We start from the raw sequence: 18,839 nt of genomic DNA on the forward strand, positions 1-18,839 counted from the left end.
GAGCGCGTCAGGAATGAGCTTGGCCCATGGTAAATGGCAAGAGCTCCATTTCAGCCTCTTCCTCCTTTATGGTCCTCAGCAAGTTTTCCAGCAAAATCTTGACAAATGGAGAAATTCAGTATTAACCTTTGCCAAGTGGAGCTTGTTAGTCTCAGGGTTTTTTATTTTATTTTTGATCTGCTAGGTTTTAAGACAGAGCCAAGAAAAATTAGAGTCAGGAAGGTGAAAGAGGGAAAAAAGAATTTGAGTTCTCTTTCCACTCCTTCTTGGAAAGTTGGCTCTCTAAACAGCAGTTCCAACCAACTAGGTTACAGGTAGCAACAGTTAGGAAGAAACTTAAGTATTTTGCACACAAATCTGCTAAACCACTTGGAGATTTTCACACAGCTGCTAGACAGGGTTCTCCACCAGGCTGAAGTCACCTATATATTTTGGCATTTGCCCTAGTCCTTCTCAATGCTGCAACTCACTGTCATTACTTCACATAGCACAAAGCAGGCTAGCCAAGGAATTTAACTGTAGCCGGGGTGCCCCCAACTACCCTACCAGCATATGGTCTGCTCACAGGGGATGGAGAGGCAGGTTGCTTAGTCATAAAGATCTGTCCTTCCAGTAATTCTGCAAAGATACCCACTAGTTTCCCACCAGAGCCACAGCACCTCATGGGATCAAGCTGGATGGCATCCACCTCTTTCCACAGCAAGCACCTGAAGTACAGAGAAAGCCTTACATGCCTCGGATAGAGCCCCTGCTTCATGGAATAGCTTCAGTCCCAAGGCTGGAGCTTGGGCAGCACCAAAATTCCTTCTGCTCTGGTCAACCCCCCAACCTAGGGCCCAGATATGTACTGTAAGGGTAAGAACCACATTCAAATCCAGACAGCCTGCTCTGTTGGCCTGCCACATTGCAAGACAGCACACAACAGCTCAGGACTGAAGCACAGCTGCATTGGAAACTGGGGGATTACTTTGAACAAGAAGCAAACTGAATGGCTATGTAAACTGGAACAGCATGGGGAGCTGAAAACCTGGACAGATGCACCACAAGACTTCTTTGTAGGATGATACATCAACATTTTCCTTAATTGCACTGCATGGTGCTAAAAAAGCCACTTACATTTATATTATCATGCACAAGTTTTTTGAAGCCAAACTAGCAACACTCATTTAACTAAAATCAGTTGACAGAAGGGAAGGAATTTATATCAGTTAGGTTTTCACTTCCTTGCCCTTCAGAAAGCTTGAAAGTCTTAACATTTAGCTTGCCATTTTACAGATGGCAACATAAAACAGTCCCAACAGATGTAAACCACCAGTTTCTCCAGACAATTCTGCAAGATCTGCTGAAAAGAGTCAAAGAAACCCCTCTCTGCCCATCACCCCGACCAGGTGACCTGTGGGCTCCTCACCACTCTTCTCATGCAACATCACCTCTTCTGCCTCCTTCACCATGTTTTCCCTCCTGCTCACTCTCACCTGTCACCCTCAGTCAGAGCCCTCTGATCTGCTAGCTACCACACTCAGATTGAATACTTCAGATATGTCAGCATTATCACGTCCAACTGCCACCTTGAAATCGGGCCTATTCTGCTCAGATTGGAGAGAGAACCCCTGCAGTGGTATATTCAACTTCTTTCAAAGATAGCATTTCTACAGTCACAGTAGTATTGCCAGCACTCATCCACCAAAGGTGGCGGGATTTTGTTGGCACACTTAAAGCAGGGCATAAGCTTGAATACTTGCCAGATCAGTTGCAGAAAGTCAGCAGGGGTGTTTCCATGCTCACTTGCCTTGCAACCTATGCTGGCTTGACTACCCAGGCAGTTAAGGCCATGCATCTTTCACCGATACAAAACAAGTGTCACTTTAAAAATATGCATAATATTAAATATATGGTAGCAATGGAGGGGCAAGTTACCCATAGCCATGAGAACTCTTTTTTAATTAAAAGGAGAGGAACTGCTATGAAAGATAAAGACTATTTTAGAAGAGGAAGCCATTGTAAGTAGTATAAATACTACAGTAGTAAGTATCATATCTATATGCACACAACAGTCACATCTCTCTGCACAGAATCACAAACTAACGTATTTGTTTCTTCAAGAGGGAAAGCCAGAAAGAAAACATCTGAGAGACTAAAGTCTACAGCTCTTAATCCTTTTCTCTAACTTCAAAGAGAAAAGGCCTCTTCTCTGGTAGTTCATATAAGGTGACACAGGTCTGCAGAGAAATCCAGTGGTTTTCTCTGGTTTTCTCTGGATCCCTTGGATGATCAGGAGAAGATCTAAAGTTCCTTATTATATAAAGCTTAGCTTTTGCCTTAGATTAGGCTGGTTTTCCCCAGAACCTGACCTCACCTAGAAGTTGCTTCACTGTCCCCTCCTCTTCCACATCTCCTTGAGACAAGGAGTCTGATGCTCCCGTCAAAGCTTTGCAGTTGCCTCAAAGAGTCCTGTATTTTCCATATAACAGCCTTTCTACTTACTGCAGGAGAGCAGCTTTTTAGAATAACAAGGCACATGTTGCCAAATTCCTCTCCTTCAGGGGAGGAACTGCTTTGGGTTGTGGCTCTGGAGTTGGGCATGGAAGAAATAACACAGCAGACTACCACCCACTGCTGGTAACAACATCAAGGTGAAGCAGGAATCAAAAGCAAAGCTATTCCATGTCAGAACACATGCATCATGAGAGACCAGCACACAGGTAGACTACAAATCCTGGATATCTACATTTGAGAAAATCCCCAAGAAAACACTTAACTACAGACTTCTTTCTAATAGCATGCAGAACAAGACAGAGCAATTTACCTGTGACATTCTTTTTTGGAGTCTCAGACAAACTGGACATCCAAACTTGAAATCCAAGAAGACGGCAGGCATAAAGAGAGAGTAATTAGAGAAACAGGAAAGGAGTCATAAATCACAGCAAGTTTGAAAGTTACAGTTAGAACAGCTTTGAAGGAAGTGTCCCCCCCCCCCACTCCCAGAGCAATGTTGGAATGATGGGGACTTAACCAAAAGGGCAAGTTGTAAGAACTCTCCAGTCAATTTTTACATTTTAGGTAACTTGCAGAACTTATGAAACTGACTTCTTGTGACCCAATTTTGAGATCTGGGAATAAGTTATGCTCTGAGCTTATTCCCAATAGATCAAGGAATAGAAACCAAGAGACATTTGACTCATTAGGCCTCAGTCCTGCAAAAGTACTTAGCTTTACAACTGTTAATGACCCCCATGAAACCAACAGGCAACTCGCAGAAATGGAGCGTAGCAAATACATGCAAGTACAAGTATTTTCTCACCCTGGAATAATATTAAGAAAGATAAAAATAGATAAATTATACACCACAAAAAAGGGTTCAAAAGTCCAGTAAAGGTGCATTCAAAGCGTTAATAGAAACATCATTTATTAGCCAATGATTAGTAGAAAGAAATTTGGTTAAGGAGAAAGCTAATACAGTTGCTATCAACAAGATCAAAAGAATTCCCTCCCCAAACCATAAAGTGAGGTGTAAATATTTGGCTTGGGATTCTGGGAATAATCTTCAAATGTTAATTTTTGTTTGAATACACTGAAGTATGTTTTAAAAGTTATCAGGTTCACTCCCATTTCAAAGAACCAGTATCGCAGACAAACATTGTTCCTATTACATGGGAAGAGGGAGCATAAGGACAGCAGTTACTCTTACACTGCCTGGGGGGAAAAGACAAGCAGAGAAGAGGTGTTTATATGATAGGCTAAGAACTTCCTAAATTCTGAGGGAAGCGATTCTAAAATGCAGTATTTCAAAGCCATTTGCAACTTGGAACCCAAACTATCAGTTTAGCAACAGGTAAGATGCACCTTTCAACCACCTGAAGGAGAGAGGCAATACACACTTGTGGACATGTCTGTCTGACTTATGATCGTCTTTTGAGCCCCAGAATATCGTCAAGACAGCCAAGATCAGCATGAGATTCTTGGTATGTGCTAGCAATTTCTCAGTTACATACTAAATACAGAGCATAAAAACAGCTTTCAAGCATTCTCTCACTGAGAAACAGAGGCCAAAGTAACATTTAGTTATACTGCCTCAGCACTAAGGTAACAGTGAGGTTTCAAAATTCTTTCTTTAGGACAGGCCCACAGTTTTCAGTGTGTTCAAGCAAAACCAGAGCTCAAATGGATTTGGTATTCTGCTTAAGTTTCAGTAAGTTCTCAGTAGTGGCTACTGGAAAAAGCCCTCAAGACTTTCCGCCACTTAACCCCTAAACCTATGTGTTGCACTGCCACAATACAGTGGCACTGTAAGATACACTGTAATAAACATTGAGATGATTTACTTTGGACCAGGATTACCAATTCAAAGTCAAGGATCTGCATCAGTAGAGTGCAACAGGAAACCTTCTGGCAGAGGGTAACACACTCTAGCTTATGGAGGGAATATACGGCGTATTTCTATCACACGCTCAGGGCATGCACAGCAAAGAGCGTCAAGGAGCTGTTGTCAGCGACTGGTCTATTAGCTTCTGCATACGCTTCTACTGCCTTTGAGAAGAGGGTTATGAACTTCCTTCTGGAAGGAGATCTGACAGCTGACTGCTGAACCTGAACATGGCAGCAATAAATACATCAGAAAACATATTGCAAGAACAACTAGGAAGATTTTAAATAAACAGCTTGCCCCACTCCAAGCTGACAGCAGCCAGCAATTGAACATAGGGAATAGGATGTGTCTAGCATGAGCTCAGGGCTATGCTGGATCTGTCCGTGTGCCTGCCCCAGAAGGGAGGGAGTTTAAAACTAGATGCACAGTAGCCCTATCTACAAACACCCCTCTGTGTGAGGGATCAGAACTGATATGGAACCAAGTTCTCCATTAAAAAAAAACAAGACTGTGATAGCAACCAAAAATTAAGTTAAACCTTTTTTCTTAATATTTTTCCTCCTTGTCAAAGCCATTGATCTAAACCAGCATAAAGAGGGCAATCTAAGTAGTAACTGGTAAACAATACTGCCAGTCCCCAAAGTGGGCTCCCCAGCCCCAGAAGCAGGGAAGCAAAGCAGCACTTTTCCACTGACAGAGCCTGACAGCAGTAGATGTGGATGAGGTTGCTTCTGAAGCAGAAGACAGCAAGCATTTTTCAGCTGCTCCTGCACATCTGCTTAGCATTAAACTTCCTTCTTGGAGATTTTTTTTTTTTATTCCAAGACATTTAAGCTCTAATTGCTACCAGCTTCTAAGAGTTCCCCCTACAAATAATAAAAATATCAAACATTAGTGATGGATTCCACTTCACAAAGAGCTCAAAAGAGCCTTGGAGGGAGCCAGGGTATGGAGGGGAGGTCAAAGGCCCCAGAAGCACACTGTGACTGCGCCAACAAAACACAAGCTTTAAATGGCCCTAGGTTTCCCCTCTAGGACAGTTTTACTGGAATCCTGCATGGAGCTTGGAATAGCTTTCCAATGGGATTGGTAACGGTAAATGAACAAACCCTTGCTTCCTGCCCCACTGCCCCCCTCCACTGCACTGCTGAGAGGCAGATGGTCTCAGATGACTTAAAGGGGGGAGAAAAATCTCAGTATTTGGAAGGGGAAATTCAAGTGGCCTGCTCAAAGCAAGCCACTCCTAAGGCAACAGCAGCCTGAGCCTGCTCCTGACTCCAGTCCCCAAGATCCTTGCTGCTGGTTTCAGCTGGAACCAGAACAACTCCAATAGGAATTATTTTTTAAAAGCTTAAAAAGAAACACTGGTCCATAAATTACAGCTAAGCCTAGGCAGTTGTGCAGAGCATCAGGGAGGTTCCCCTTCAGAGCTGCATCACACAGAAATAGCGGTGGAGCAGGCGGCTCTCCAGGAACAGCTGCTGAGCCCAATCCTGCTCAAGCTGCCACTGCGGAGATGGGAGCCCGAGGATGGGCCAGCTATACTCCTCAGGTGGGCAAGGGAAGGAAGGAAAGGGGCAAACGCTTTAAAGACATAATTAAGCTAGGTGCTGTGGTGAACTAAAAAGATGAAACAGACTGCTTTATTTCAGTTTCACCAGAAGCTTTTCTGCTGCCACCAAGACTGGTTTGATTGCTGCTCCTCCCGCTACTGGCAAAAGAACAGGCACCAGACAGCTGGGGATGGGCACTTCACACTTGGGACATGGCCCCACTCGACTCATTTTAGCAGCAGACAATTCATCTTGCATGCAGTTAGGGCAGAGCAAGCTTCAGGAAAGCCTACAAAAGCCAGAGTCAGTTTAGAGTTGACTACATGAGCTCACCATGACCAAAATTCAGAAGATACTGCATTCATGGTTCACATCGATACTGCACATCAGATTCAGTCCTGGCCCAACAGGTGCCAAGCAACTCCTCTGCCGCAGCCCTTTTGCTAGTAGGTCTTGGTGCAGGGTTTCTTTGTCAGCAGCAATGCTTACAGTGCCAACACTCGACATTCAGTCTGGCACCCATTTTTTAATAGTGCTGTAAAAGCCAGAAGGAACACATGCCTAAAGACTCACAGGCTGCATTTCGCTGGGGCTGATGCCAGGGACTTTTACCAGCATCTATGTAGCTTTCTAGCCTATGAAGCTCCTGCAGGAACATTGCCCAGCAATGCCTAATTCCTGCATGGGAATGACCATCCTGGTCATGAGTCTCAGCATGGTTTTAGTTCTGGCCATTTAGCTCTTGCCCCAAACAACTCCTGGGCACAGCTGAGAAATTAGCACAGGCCAAAGGCTATTTGCAACAAGCAATCTGGATGGAGCTATCTTGTTTTGGAGGGTAAAAGAGTTCATGATATGGATGCGAGCTGTCCTGTGGAAGTTGTCTTCCATACCAGAGAGCGACCCTAGGTCCATTTAATTAGCAGACCCTTTGGCATTCCCTGGTGATATCTGAGGTAGGACTTCATGCTAGGAAAAGCCTCCCTGCTTTGGAGAGCAGAATGAAGCCCCAGAGCTTTCTGTGATCCTCTGAGCTTTCTCTTCATGTCAGCATGGATGGCCCTGCTGGAAGGAGGTAGAAGTGCCTCAGCTTGGCTGGGGAGGGCAGAAGGGAAGTGGTAAGGGAGATGAAGAGGCAAAACCCCAGCAAGCGTGACCCTTGTCATGCTGCATATTAAAGTATCAATAAAAGGATAAGAACAAGTGGCCTTGCTGAAGGCATGCTGACATTTGAGAGGTACTGCCTCTTTCTAAGACTGATCAATTCTGTAGGGCGTTTGTTCTCTCCTCTCCATGAAGAGGTAATACCAGCTTAATCAGCAGAGGACCACAGCACTGAGAGCAGCTGACCATTTTGCAAATTCATCCACCAGACATTAATCCTTCCAACCTTAATTATAAGGAAGTGGGGAAGAGACTAGATGACAATCTTCAAGTGAACTGAAACTACACTGGCTTCCTAGAAAGTCAGTGACTGACACTCCACTCCAGCTCAGAGCTTCGCTGGTGGCCCAGTAAGCAGCAGTGATTCCTCATATTGGAATGGGGGGAGGCAAGTGCCTCTGCTGCTCTACCACTGTTCAAAACAGAAGTCATTACAAGAGGGATGTGGGTGTTCTCATCCCAACAGCAGTATTTGACAAATCAGCAAGAACAAGTTGCAGTCTGTTACTTAGAAGTTGTTCATTTCTTAGAAGCTGTCCAGAGCCTTTTCCTTTATAATGTTCCCCCACACACAGCAGAACATAAAACTGAAAGTAAGCCTCTATGTCACCCAAGCTTTCACCTGACTCCCAGAGCTGGCAGGAACCCCAGGGGCAGCCTGTACTCAGACCACAGAAATCCTTCACAGTGCAGAGGGCAGGGGTATTTCCACAGCACAGTCAGTAGGCCCTCAAACCTGTGCCCTCCCTTTTGCAATGAAAGGAAGGGTCCAGGCCACAAATGCCTTGAGCACACAAGGCTGCACCCCTCCTCTGGCTCCTCCAGAGCCTCTTGCTGCAGTTTTGCCTCTTCATCTCCCCTTACCACTTCCCTTCTGCCCTCCCCAGCCAAGCAGAGGGACTTCTGCTTCCTCCTGGCAGGGCCATCCATGCTGACACAAAAAGAAAGCTCAAAGAAGATCCCAGAAAGCTCTGGGGCTTCTTTCTGCTCTCCCATCTGCTCACATCTCCAAGCAGAGCACCCCCAGACCCTGTACCAGCAGCTCTTGGGCACCTTCTGGGAGCAGCAGCACTGCCATAGGCACCCTGTCCAGTGTCCCCCAATAGCTCATGAGCTGTTTCCAAGCCCTCAACCTCTTGCATCCACCAACTGTCCCTGGTTTCTCTCCTCTTGCCCCTTCCCCTCCAGCAGGGGCTTGCTACTTCAGCTAAATTGAAAGGGTGAGAGGATTCAGTAATGCTAGACCAGGGGAAGCAGGGAGAAATATTTGGTGTTGCTAATTTCCCCCCTTAAAAGTAGAAGTAGGAATTGAGTTACTCTGATACAGAGTCCACATGCAGCTCTACAATGTGACTGTAAAACAGCTTGGGAAGAAAAAAAGCAGATGCACCTTCATCTGAATTGGCATGGTTTTCACACATTTGGGGCCCACACAATTGACTCATTCAATTAGGCAGAAAACAACAGATAGCCAGAGAAAGGGGAGGGTGGCACAGAAAGGCTGCAAGCGTTTTGATCTATTATTTCAGTCATTACTGCCCAAGGCATACTGCTTAACTGCGCTATTGATGTCTCGCTGGGCTCCAGAGGGACCCAAAACAAAAACCATTTCTGCCCAAAGCCTGACACAGGGTGGGCCCAGCCAGCAATCAGGCTTCCTAGGTACCACAGTGACAGATTTATTTGGTACTATGAACACTGGGGAAGCAGCAGCCAGCCCGGTCCGTCACAGAGCTGCTTAAATAAGCTTTCCTCACTCCATGGGACCTGGTGCTACATGTTTAAAGCAAGTGTCTTAAGACAGTTTTTGATGGAACACAGAAATGGGTTTGAGTTTCTTCCAACCGGGAGAAGTCGTGTGTTAAAGTACGCTTCGCATCCCTTCAGAGACAGCTTGTCTCCTACATCAGAACATCGCCCACTCCCCACATCGCCTGTTCGAGATGTACTATTTTAAGTGACATCAATTAGTCAGAAACACTTTACAAAAAGCAGATCTTTTTATAAATACACAGATCGAGCTAGAGTGCATGAAGAGGATTTGACAGTAGGCATTAAATAAGGCCTTTAACTTCAGTCTTATTCACTGATTTCAGGCTCATCCCAAACAGCGTGTGCAAAGTTTGTATTCTTCAGAAGAGAGGCTGCATTTCTGAGAGGGGGTGGCAGCAGCCAGCTCAACCCGCAGCCATGAGCGCAGGGAGCATCTTTCCTTCCCTGGCAGAGGCTGGCTGCTCCGGGAGCCGGCTCGTCGCCCTGCCCGGAGCCGCGCTGCAGACCAATCTCCGGTCACTTCCACTCGCCACGTAAGCAGAACTGCTGGCGTATATTAGACCCACACACACTGCTTGGAAAATGTTCCCATCTGGCTTTCACGTGACCCAAGCGTGCCTCAGAAATTCATCATCTGTATAACGAACTCCTGCAGGGGAGAAATCCACAACCAAAAAAAAAAAAAGAACAAAAAACAAAAAACCCTTTCCAGAGTCAGATGGGAACAGTGGAGCGAGAGGATCATGCGCTCAGCACACAGCACAGCTATGCTGCTTACCAGCTGCTTTTCGGCAGCCTCATACTGTCCCCCTGCTCTTTCTAGAAATACTAACTTAAGAAAACTGGGTCCCGATTCTTTGCTTTATCCCCAGTTATCTACTCTGTTCACTGCTGCAAAAGCCCATCCTATTCCCATTTGTGTACCCAGAAGTACACAGGATTATTTTGTTTTTGTTTTGACAGCCATATATCACATCAACTCTTTCCACGCAGCAAGTGAGGATGGCTTCCCACAGGATTGCTGTGCTATGGTCTCTGCACATACAATATTGCAGGACTTCCCAGTTTTGCTGGGAAGCACCTAGACTATCCAAATGCTAATCCACACCTACAGCTGTACAAACTGAGAGCATCATTCATACGAAGGAAAAAAAACACACAAAAAAACCCCAACTTTCAACACTGCCAAAAAGGAGGGCAGAGAAGCCCCAAACACTACACTCAAACTCACAGGTACGTGTGCGTGCCAAGATTTGTCCATGGCTAAAATATTCAAAGAGCAGAAGTTCAATTCTAACTGCAAAGAAGTCCTGCTGCCAAACACAGAAAATGGACGGCAGCACTTGCACGTCCAGGCAGCCAGTTTTAACCGGCAGTAGTCTGAACCAACCAGTTGGGGAATACGTTGCAACTCCTGCTAAGCACCTTGTGAGCAATACTTCCAACCACAATGGGTTAGACAAGCCACTCCACCCACAGCTGACCAAGGAGGATCTTGCCCATTACACATGCCCTGGCCAGGCACCGGTCAGGACGTGACAGCGATGCAACTGTGCACAAAGCTGCGGGCCCTTGGGGATGCTAGTTTAGCAGCCAGCACTCTCAATAGCCTAAGCAAGCTCGGTCTGCCCTCTAGGCTTTCTTCTCACAAGGGAGGCTCAAGTTTCAGGTGCTCAACAGCCTGCAACCGGGTTATCTAAAATGCCTAGATAAGAGGTCTGCTCCTCTCAGACAGGGAGTGCCTGTCTGCACTGTGTACAGATTCCTGCAAAGGCCAAGGATCATCACTTTCCACTGTAACACCTAACTGCATTTCTCACCTGCCTTATCTCACACATACAGATGGGGGGGAAACCCACACAAGTAGCATCACTACCATCTGTCACTTCAATAGGCAGGGGAAGAAGGCAGAATAAGAACAGATGTAGAGGAGAGGCCTCCTTAAACCACCAGAAGAGCTACTACACTCCTTAAGACACCAAGTGTTTTCTCAGCAGGCGGACACAGCGGAAGGCTCTCCCAGGCATTTGCCAGGGCACATGTTGTTCTGCCATCACTGTGCTCAAGCCACACCTCATACTTTCAGTCCTTCCCTTCCCACCCAGCCTCTGTGATCAGCATCTACTACATGATGCTCCTTGCGCAGAATTACCTCTGAACTGGTAACAGCAAAGAGCACAAACACATTCCTCTCCCTAATCCTGCACCCCATCCCCACACTTCAGTATAAAAGCCAAGAAACAAAACAAAAACCCACAACACACAAACAACGCTCCTCCTCTTATCCCATCTTCCTTCCCCCAGCATATGGGCCACCCAGAAGAGGACAACAGTTCTATACATCTAACAGGCCACATCTCATCAACAGAAAGCTGAAGCAGTGTAGAATAAACTATCTGCTCTTTTCTTCAGTAGCCTCAGGCAGAAGTCCAAAGGATTCATTTTAAAGATTGGCTTCAAAAATCTGGTGTACCAAGGAATAGCCAAATCAGTTTCCCTACTCCAGGATACCACAGGCTGGATTTTGAGTGTGGGACTGGACTGAACAGATTTACATCTTCACTGAAGATGCAAAATATTGTGTCACACATACACCCAAGGACACCAAGGCTGCCTAATGTATCTGAAGCTCTCCCAGTGCACCTGAGCATATGGCAATTGCTCCATCTTGGAAGACACAGTGAGTCAATGCTCCTCCAATTAAGTTCACTCCTAGACTTGCAAAGCAAATCAGAGAAGGAAGAAAAGTCTTGAGAATGGTTATATCATGCATAAGCCAATAAACTGAACAGTGGTTAGTTTAGTAAATTCACTAGTTTAGGAAGAATACTACTCCCTGTGGAGAAGAGGAGGCTCCATCCCCAAGGACTAAGCTGAAGATGCACACTAAGACCATTAGGCCTGGCTCTAGAAGGAGACAGTTGTTAGATTGTATATCCCCAGTAATCACACGATAAGTTTTGTTTGGTCCTTGGTTGCTATGCTTCTGCATACTCTCTATCCTTCTTTTAATAAGTTTCTATTCTCTGGTTAAGGAAAAAAAGAAAAAAAAAACCACTATGAGAACCAAAATGTTCTGCCAGAATCTGCTCTGCTTTGTTTTTTTAAATTCCATGTGGTAATTAGTACATACAGCCAAGAGAGTTAATCATATGATGGGAGAGGATATCCTGATTTCTGATCAAGAGCAGTCCTGCTGGTACATGTTTGAGAAGTTAACAAAATACCAGTTGGCAAACTATGCAGTCCAGCCATCCTCACTGACAAGCCAAACAGTCCTAGAGACCTAGTCCACTATCACTGCTTCCACATTGACTAATTGCAGAAAACAATGCAAGGAATACAGCATGCACATGTGATTCATCAGGACAAAAAACAAGAGCATGTGCCTCACTCTGCAGAGATCCTGTCACACTGCAGATTTCTTACAATGTTTAAGACACCAAGCCCAAGGTATGTGATTTAAGATGTTCCTGGGACCCTACCACAGGCTTGGACAGGTTTAGATTCCCATTTGCCATGTTAAAAAACCATAATAATAATAATAATAATATCAACCTTCTGAGCCAAAGTTTCCCTCTCAGATGGGAGAGGGATGGAGACAGACTAGAGACAGAAACAAACAACAAGTGGCACAAACTGGGTTTCATTTGGGTTGAAAACCACATTGTAGCTTCACTGCTGCTACTACCTTGGATCAGATTCATTAAGCAATGACCAGTTGCCTGCTTCCCTGTTCATGCAGCGAACACAGGTACTCCAAGATATCTGCTGCAGTTATCACCCTGAGAGCAAAAGGCAGTGTGGTCCTTCATGCCAGGATTCACCATGTTAGCTAGTTTTTCTTCTTTTTCTCCCTGGCATCTATAGTAACATGCTTCCAGGTCTGGCCCCTTTAAAAACTCATTTAGAAGAGCTGGGCTTCCTCTAGCTGAGGAGGGGAAATTGAGTTGACTGCTAAGCCTGTCTCAAATTAAGGCATGCCCACATCACACTGACAGTTGTGTACAGAGCTTCGCTAACATTAGAAGAGCATCTACCACTCACGGTGAAATCCCATCCATACTGCAACAGCCTTAAGCCATAGGAAGGGCAGCAGTGTCTCACCCACAGAGATCCTCCCTCTCTCCACTGCAGGCATCTCCCACACAAATATCACAGAATACCTGCTGGGGCTTGAGGCTCCAAGCTCCCTCCTCTCCCTGTGCCCACACATAGCTCTTTGACAGGCATTTAGCTATGAGCTAGCAGAGGGCTCCAAGTTCACAGCAACCACAGCTAAACTTCATCCCCAGAGCCAACTCTTAGGTCCTGAAACAGGTAGAGACAGCTTCAGCCATACAGCTCCAGCTAATGGCTCACACATTGGTGACCCCGTTGAATGATTAAGCACAGAAGGGCAAGCACACTCCATTCATTTTCTGTGTATCACCTCAAAGGAGGCAGTTCAAACTGAAGTTAAGAAAATAAAAGCTCATTTAAAGGAAAAAACCCCCACACACACAAGCAAGTCCATGGAGCTGCAAGCACAGACCAGACATGTAATGTGACAGGACCAAAAAGGTTAAGCTCTGAAGAGATGGGCATAGCTCTACTATAGAGTCAGAAAAAGCCAAAAGTTAAGCCACTTTCCTTTGCATTACAAAGGAAGTAGAAAAAAACCCTACCATTGATAACTGAAAGAAACAGCAATTAAGGCGTCTCCTTAAAGCTGATAGAACATGTGCCCTGAGCATGCAAGGGAGCAGAAGAGAGTTTCTTTAATAATGAAGAATTAGATGAGCAGCAAAAAAGCCACTCTTGCCAGCAGCTCCACCCATAGACCCAAAGCAGCAATTCCACAGAGTGATCGGCCAGGAGAGCAGTTGGTGTTATTACAATGATCTGCTTGTTTTTCACTTAGAGGCCCCACTTCCGTAATTGTTCCAACTCTCTCAACTCTACTTAATTTCCCTGTTGAGGGAAAAGGGAAGGTTACAGAGATGTCTATAAAGACAAAGTTTAAGAAGGATTTCAAATGGATTCTCTGTAAAGCTTTTATTGACCCACCCAGCTGATGCATCTTTCCTAGTTTTAGGCTACAGAAGGGGAAGGAATAGGTTGTCTGTTCTGCAATATTCTGCTAGTTCAAAAACTGGATGAGGGAACCAGGTTTAAAGACGCTTCCCTTTGAGGAAGCCAAGCCTCATCAACATCCTCATTGAGGCAACACTGCCTTGGACCACATTGCCAAGCTAATACTTTAAGTGCTCAGTTACAGGGACTATTTAAATAGACTTTGGCTGACAGATTCAGCCAAAGTAAGACCAGCTTGACGCAGACAGTATCTGCTTAATTAGAAAAACAAGACACTGCAGTACTGATGTGGTCATGAACTTTTTCATTTATTTCCTCTCACTTGACAGGGCATCTTACCACATAGCAGCAAGGTGCAAGAGAAAGCTAGTGATCAGCAGCTCCAAGCCAGCTGGGCCCCCAGCAGCAATCAGGAGGGTTAAAAAGTAGCAGCAAGCAAGCAGAGGGGTTTTCCATGAGGCTTTCGGGAGGGGGGTTGCCAGCAGTACTTTTGCTAGCATGCACTTGAGAGAAGGAAGCACAGAGGCTCTGCTGCTAATATGGCAGGTGGGGAAGAAATTAATTCCTGCAGAGGCTGAGCAGCACCTCTTCTGCCAGTCTGACCCCACCTCTTAGTAACTGAAGAGCCTGAAGACTCATCTGCACGGTAAAGCTGTGGAGCCCATGGAGCTTCAACTGCCACTAAATACCTGGTCCCAGATACTTGCTTCGGCTTCTGCACTGAAGATCTGACAACTTCTGGCATGAAACCAGTCAGGAGATTCTCAGCAAGGGAAGAGGGCAGGATCACCCTGCTCCAGGAGTCTGAAGCTTGCTTTAGCCAGCAATGTGGGGACCTTGTAATAGGCAAACACCCTCCAACCATTATTACAAGCCACATCAGGATTAGCTGATGTCTCAAGGGTTAATTAGTTCACTATGCACAGATGGTAGCTGGTAGGGCTTGGAGAGTGGATTAACCTAATTTGTGGTTTGTAATGTACCATGCAAACATCCATTACTAGACTTGAAGAAACTTTGCCCTTATTTTGACTTGAGGAGAGAAAAACCACACAATGGATGCTTGCATGGAATTATTTTGAGTGACAAATGAGTTGCTGTTCACTTGGTTAAGGCAACTGCCAAATTCAAGTCCGAGAAGTAATTCCTTCCCTTTTTGCTACAGAGGGTCTTTGGAGAGACCCAGATGAGACCATTTGTTATGAGCATATAGAATATACTCACTCTAACCACTCCTTAGAGTTGCACAGAAGCCTCTCCAGCACTGACAGATGGCCGTAAAGCGACAATTCAATTGACTGGAAATATTAAGGCAGCTTTCTGAAGCAGCTCTGCAGCATGTCAAGTAAAGCCTCACAAATCCAAGGTAACAGTGGCCCACACATGGCAGTCTAGGCCACAGCAAACACCCCTGCCTGTGCAGAGCCTCAGGCACTCCAGGGAAGCTCCAGGCCTTGAGCTGACTGCAGGTTAAAGCATTTCTAATCAGATCATATCTGAGTAAGGGACTGCATGTTTATATAGCACTTAGCACAAGAGGAAGCCTGGCTCAGGGCTGGCATGCAAAGATGCCTCAGATCAGCATAGGACTCTTCTGTTTAGCTAAGGAGGTACCATGCTATTGCATTTGGTTCAGAAGGTCTGAAATGTTTACAACCAATATCTGCTGCAGAGATAAATGTTTCCAAAACTCCTATTAAACTCTGAACTTATCCAATCCCTCCTCACTTTAAGGGGTAAGCGGAGGACTAGCCAGACTCGCTGGCAAGGCGGAGGTCAGGGTAGAGGTGATGTTGGCCGTCAGAGGCATTCCCCAAATGTTTCTGCAATCAGCCATGCTCATGTCAGGCCTGCACATGCCTGAAACGTGGCAGCTGTAGGATTCCTGCTGGACAGCGTGGGACAGCCGTGCTCACACCCAAAAGCTGCCTCCCAGCACATCTTTAGGCAGGACAGAAGATGCATTTGCAGGCCTGATTTGTTGGAAGGTGTTTTAGAAGTGTCTCTATGCCTCTCATTTAAAGATAGAGTAGTGTTTGCACCTATGCAGAAAGCTGCATTTCCAAGCTGTTTGTTATCTTAAAAGGCCTTACAACCCCCCTGGAAAGCTGTTCTCATTTGCCCCATTAGTTGTTCAAGTATCATAAAGCTGGTGTTTGTTAAAGGCTGCAACTAGCAGCTCCCTTGGCATACTCCTTAGCTAGCTGTGTGCGCCCTCCCACAATAGCCATCTCCAAGCAGAATGAAGCATCCCCACCACCCTAAGCTGGGAGTGAAGAAGGCAGAGAACAGAGCCCCTTTATACAGCTCATTTTGGTTGGAGAGCTGCTTCACATTCCTCCTAGCACAGCATAAGAGGGGAAAGAGCATCCCCCAAACTCAACCCTTTCCACATCTTGGCTGTCTGAGCAGCCAGATGCCCCGCACCAAAAAAACAAAACAAAAACAAAAACCCCACAAAACAGGAAACAGTCCCAAGAGGAGCAACTATAGCACACAGAGGTGCAGCAGCCAAGGAAGAGGATCCAGCCTCTGAGCTCTGGCCTAACAGGGATGGATGAGCATGTCACTTGGGATGCCACCAGAGCACAGTGGAGCAGCACCCACTATCAGCATCAAAGCTACATCTACCCAACCTTGTTCCTCAGCCCTACAGTATCAGGGAATATCAGTACTCACTTCCCCACAGAGACATGGAAACTGCTCCCTACACCCCAGTGCAATCCTTAGCTCCTTTCAAGATAAAGGTTGTAATTCCTGTGCATGTCAACTGGAGCACTGAGCCTAGTTTCCTTGTGATGTTCTAGGTCAGCACTTAATCAGGTTACCCCAGAGACTTCAGCAACATTTTTTGAAAGTCCTCCCACCTCCAGTGATCTAGATGTGGCTTTCTAAGCCAGGAGCTCCCACAGTCAGCTCTGCTTTCTGCAGACTCCTTTACCTGCAGAGTCCGCACCTCTAGAGAAAAATGCTGCTTGCCAATCTAATTTGCCAGGCATTGTGCATAAACAGTTTATTTCACATTATGGTTAGGAGGTGCTAGGAGTGCTGTGCACAGCTGCATCTCTAAAAGGATCTGGTTTTTAATTGCAACCCAGACGGAAGCTTTGTAGGAGATCAGGAAGATGAAGTGTGCTATATAGTTTCTAGTATCAGGCCAGTACCTTGTACCTACCACACCTGCCTCTTCATTACCACCTGAGTATACAATACTGCTGGAAGAATTAAGGGAAAAGCATACTGCAAGTATTGGTCTGCAAAGGCAGCAGCCATTTAGTGCACAGGAAGGCAGGGTCAAGTGACAGCTCCCCATTAGTATATCACTTAGCTCATTACAGGATTGCAGCATAAAAGCTTTCATAATTAACCAACAAAGCAATCTAGGCAGTACCATTCACTAGAGTTCACCAAATATTATACCTTTCCTTCTCTCCCAGAGACTAAGCCATTACACTGTTTCTTCACCATCTTCTAAGAAAAAAGGGGGGTGGGGAGGGAACCAAAAAATCCTCCCCTCCCTTACATACAGGCCAAAGTTCTCCAGGAGTCTCTACTGGCTTGACAGGCCTCTCTCTGGATGCCCTGAACATGATTTGGAGCGCCCGAGACTCCAAACAAAGTCAATGAGAGTTGCAGGTGCTCAGTGCTGCGGGTCAGGAGGGACACCCTAGCTCATTCAGCTCAGGGCAGCCAAATCCAGAGGTTCATAATTACATGTCCCTTTTGAAAACACATCTGTAAAAATCACTAAGAGCTACAAGGGGAGGGGGAAGAAGAAACAGTTGGGTTTATACAGTTTCAAATCAGAATTTCACGAGACATTTAAATCCAGAGTCTTAGAAAAAAAGCGCGGAGCTGGAGCCTTTGAGTCAGCCCAAACCCCAGACACAGGCACCAAGAACATTTTTGCATCAAGACCTTCACAAGATCCTTTTGCAAAAGCAAAAACAAGATTCAGACCACAAGAGAAAAAGCATTCTTTCTCAGGCTGCATTTTGACTGTATGCTCAGATGAAGTTTAAGGAAAAGGGAGGAAAAAAAAGGAAAGAAAAAAGACAGGCAGAACTTTAACACAGTTACCCTCTTGAACTGGAGAAGAAGCTGCATAAATACAGTCAGAGGAGAGCAGTCATTTAAACTGCAATACTATCTAAGGTGGGTTTCTTCTCCTCCCCAGTGCAAGAGAAAAGAATTGATGCCTGTCTCCAACAGGCTTGAACAATAAAAAAAGTTAAACTGCTACACAATTTCATGCAACACAAGAGAAAGGAAGGTTTAAAAGGAAAGTCCTCCCGAGTCATGCAGTACATACAAAGCTGGGCATCTTACCTGATTTCCTCTTTGAAGATCCATAGTCCCTGAAAAAAAGACAACAACAAATAGACATGGTTAGTGCTGGAAACGTTGGTGAGAGGATGGGTGCGTCCCAAATTTCCACCCATACGCTCAAGGGCTCATCCTGCACGCTCCCTCCTTTAAAGAGGAGCTCAGGGCTGCAAGGCATTGACAGGCAGGGGCTGGGACAGATCCTGAGCAGCGCTGGCTCATCAGCGGCGGCAGCTGGGGCTGCTGCGGCACCAGGGGCTGGGGGAGCATGTGATCAGCTCGACAGAGCAAACCATCCACAAGCAGCAAGGCAGGGGAGAAGGGTGTCATTTTTTCCCCTTTAAATCGCGCTATTAAATGCACAGCTACTGAATTAACCCCTGAGGTTCCCCTGGAGAGGAAGGAGAAGATTAACTGTTTGCTGGCAGGGTGCGGCTGCCGCAGGCTCAGCCGGCGCTGCTCACAGCCCTCTCCTTTCGGAGGGCAATTGATTTCGGCGTAGCCTCCAGACCCCTCCAAGTTATCTCTGTCAAGCACGCAGGAGGGATGCTTGACCCATCCTTTTTTCCGCAAGGAAAAAA

At 45.8% G+C, this 18,839-nt stretch overlaps 1 protein-coding gene across 3 annotated transcripts in view; it reads right to left on the reverse strand.

Moving 5' to 3' along the window:
• Window positions 1–18,839, reverse strand: part of SH3PXD2A (SH3 and PX domains 2A) — a 272,825-nt gene that overhangs the window by 82,093 nt on the left and 171,893 nt on the right. For 2 of the 3 annotated variants that reach the window (XM_026117532.2, XM_026117530.2), the window contains exons 6-7: window positions 18,262–18,290; window positions 2,807–2,851 (exon numbers count right to left, since the gene is read on the reverse strand). In XM_026117532.2, the coding sequence (XP_025973317.2) occupies window positions 2,807–2,851; window positions 18,262–18,290 (74 nt within the window). The remainder of the gene's footprint in view (window positions 1–2,806; window positions 2,852–18,261; window positions 18,291–18,839) is intronic. The other variant, XM_026117531.2, reaches the window with a different exon arrangement.

The sequence above is a fragment of the Dromaius novaehollandiae genome, chromosome 6 (assembly GCF_036370855.1).
Source record: "Dromaius novaehollandiae isolate bDroNov1 chromosome 6, bDroNov1.hap1, whole genome shotgun sequence".
Lineage (NCBI taxonomy): Eukaryota > Metazoa > Chordata > Aves > Casuariiformes > Dromaiidae > Dromaius > Dromaius novaehollandiae.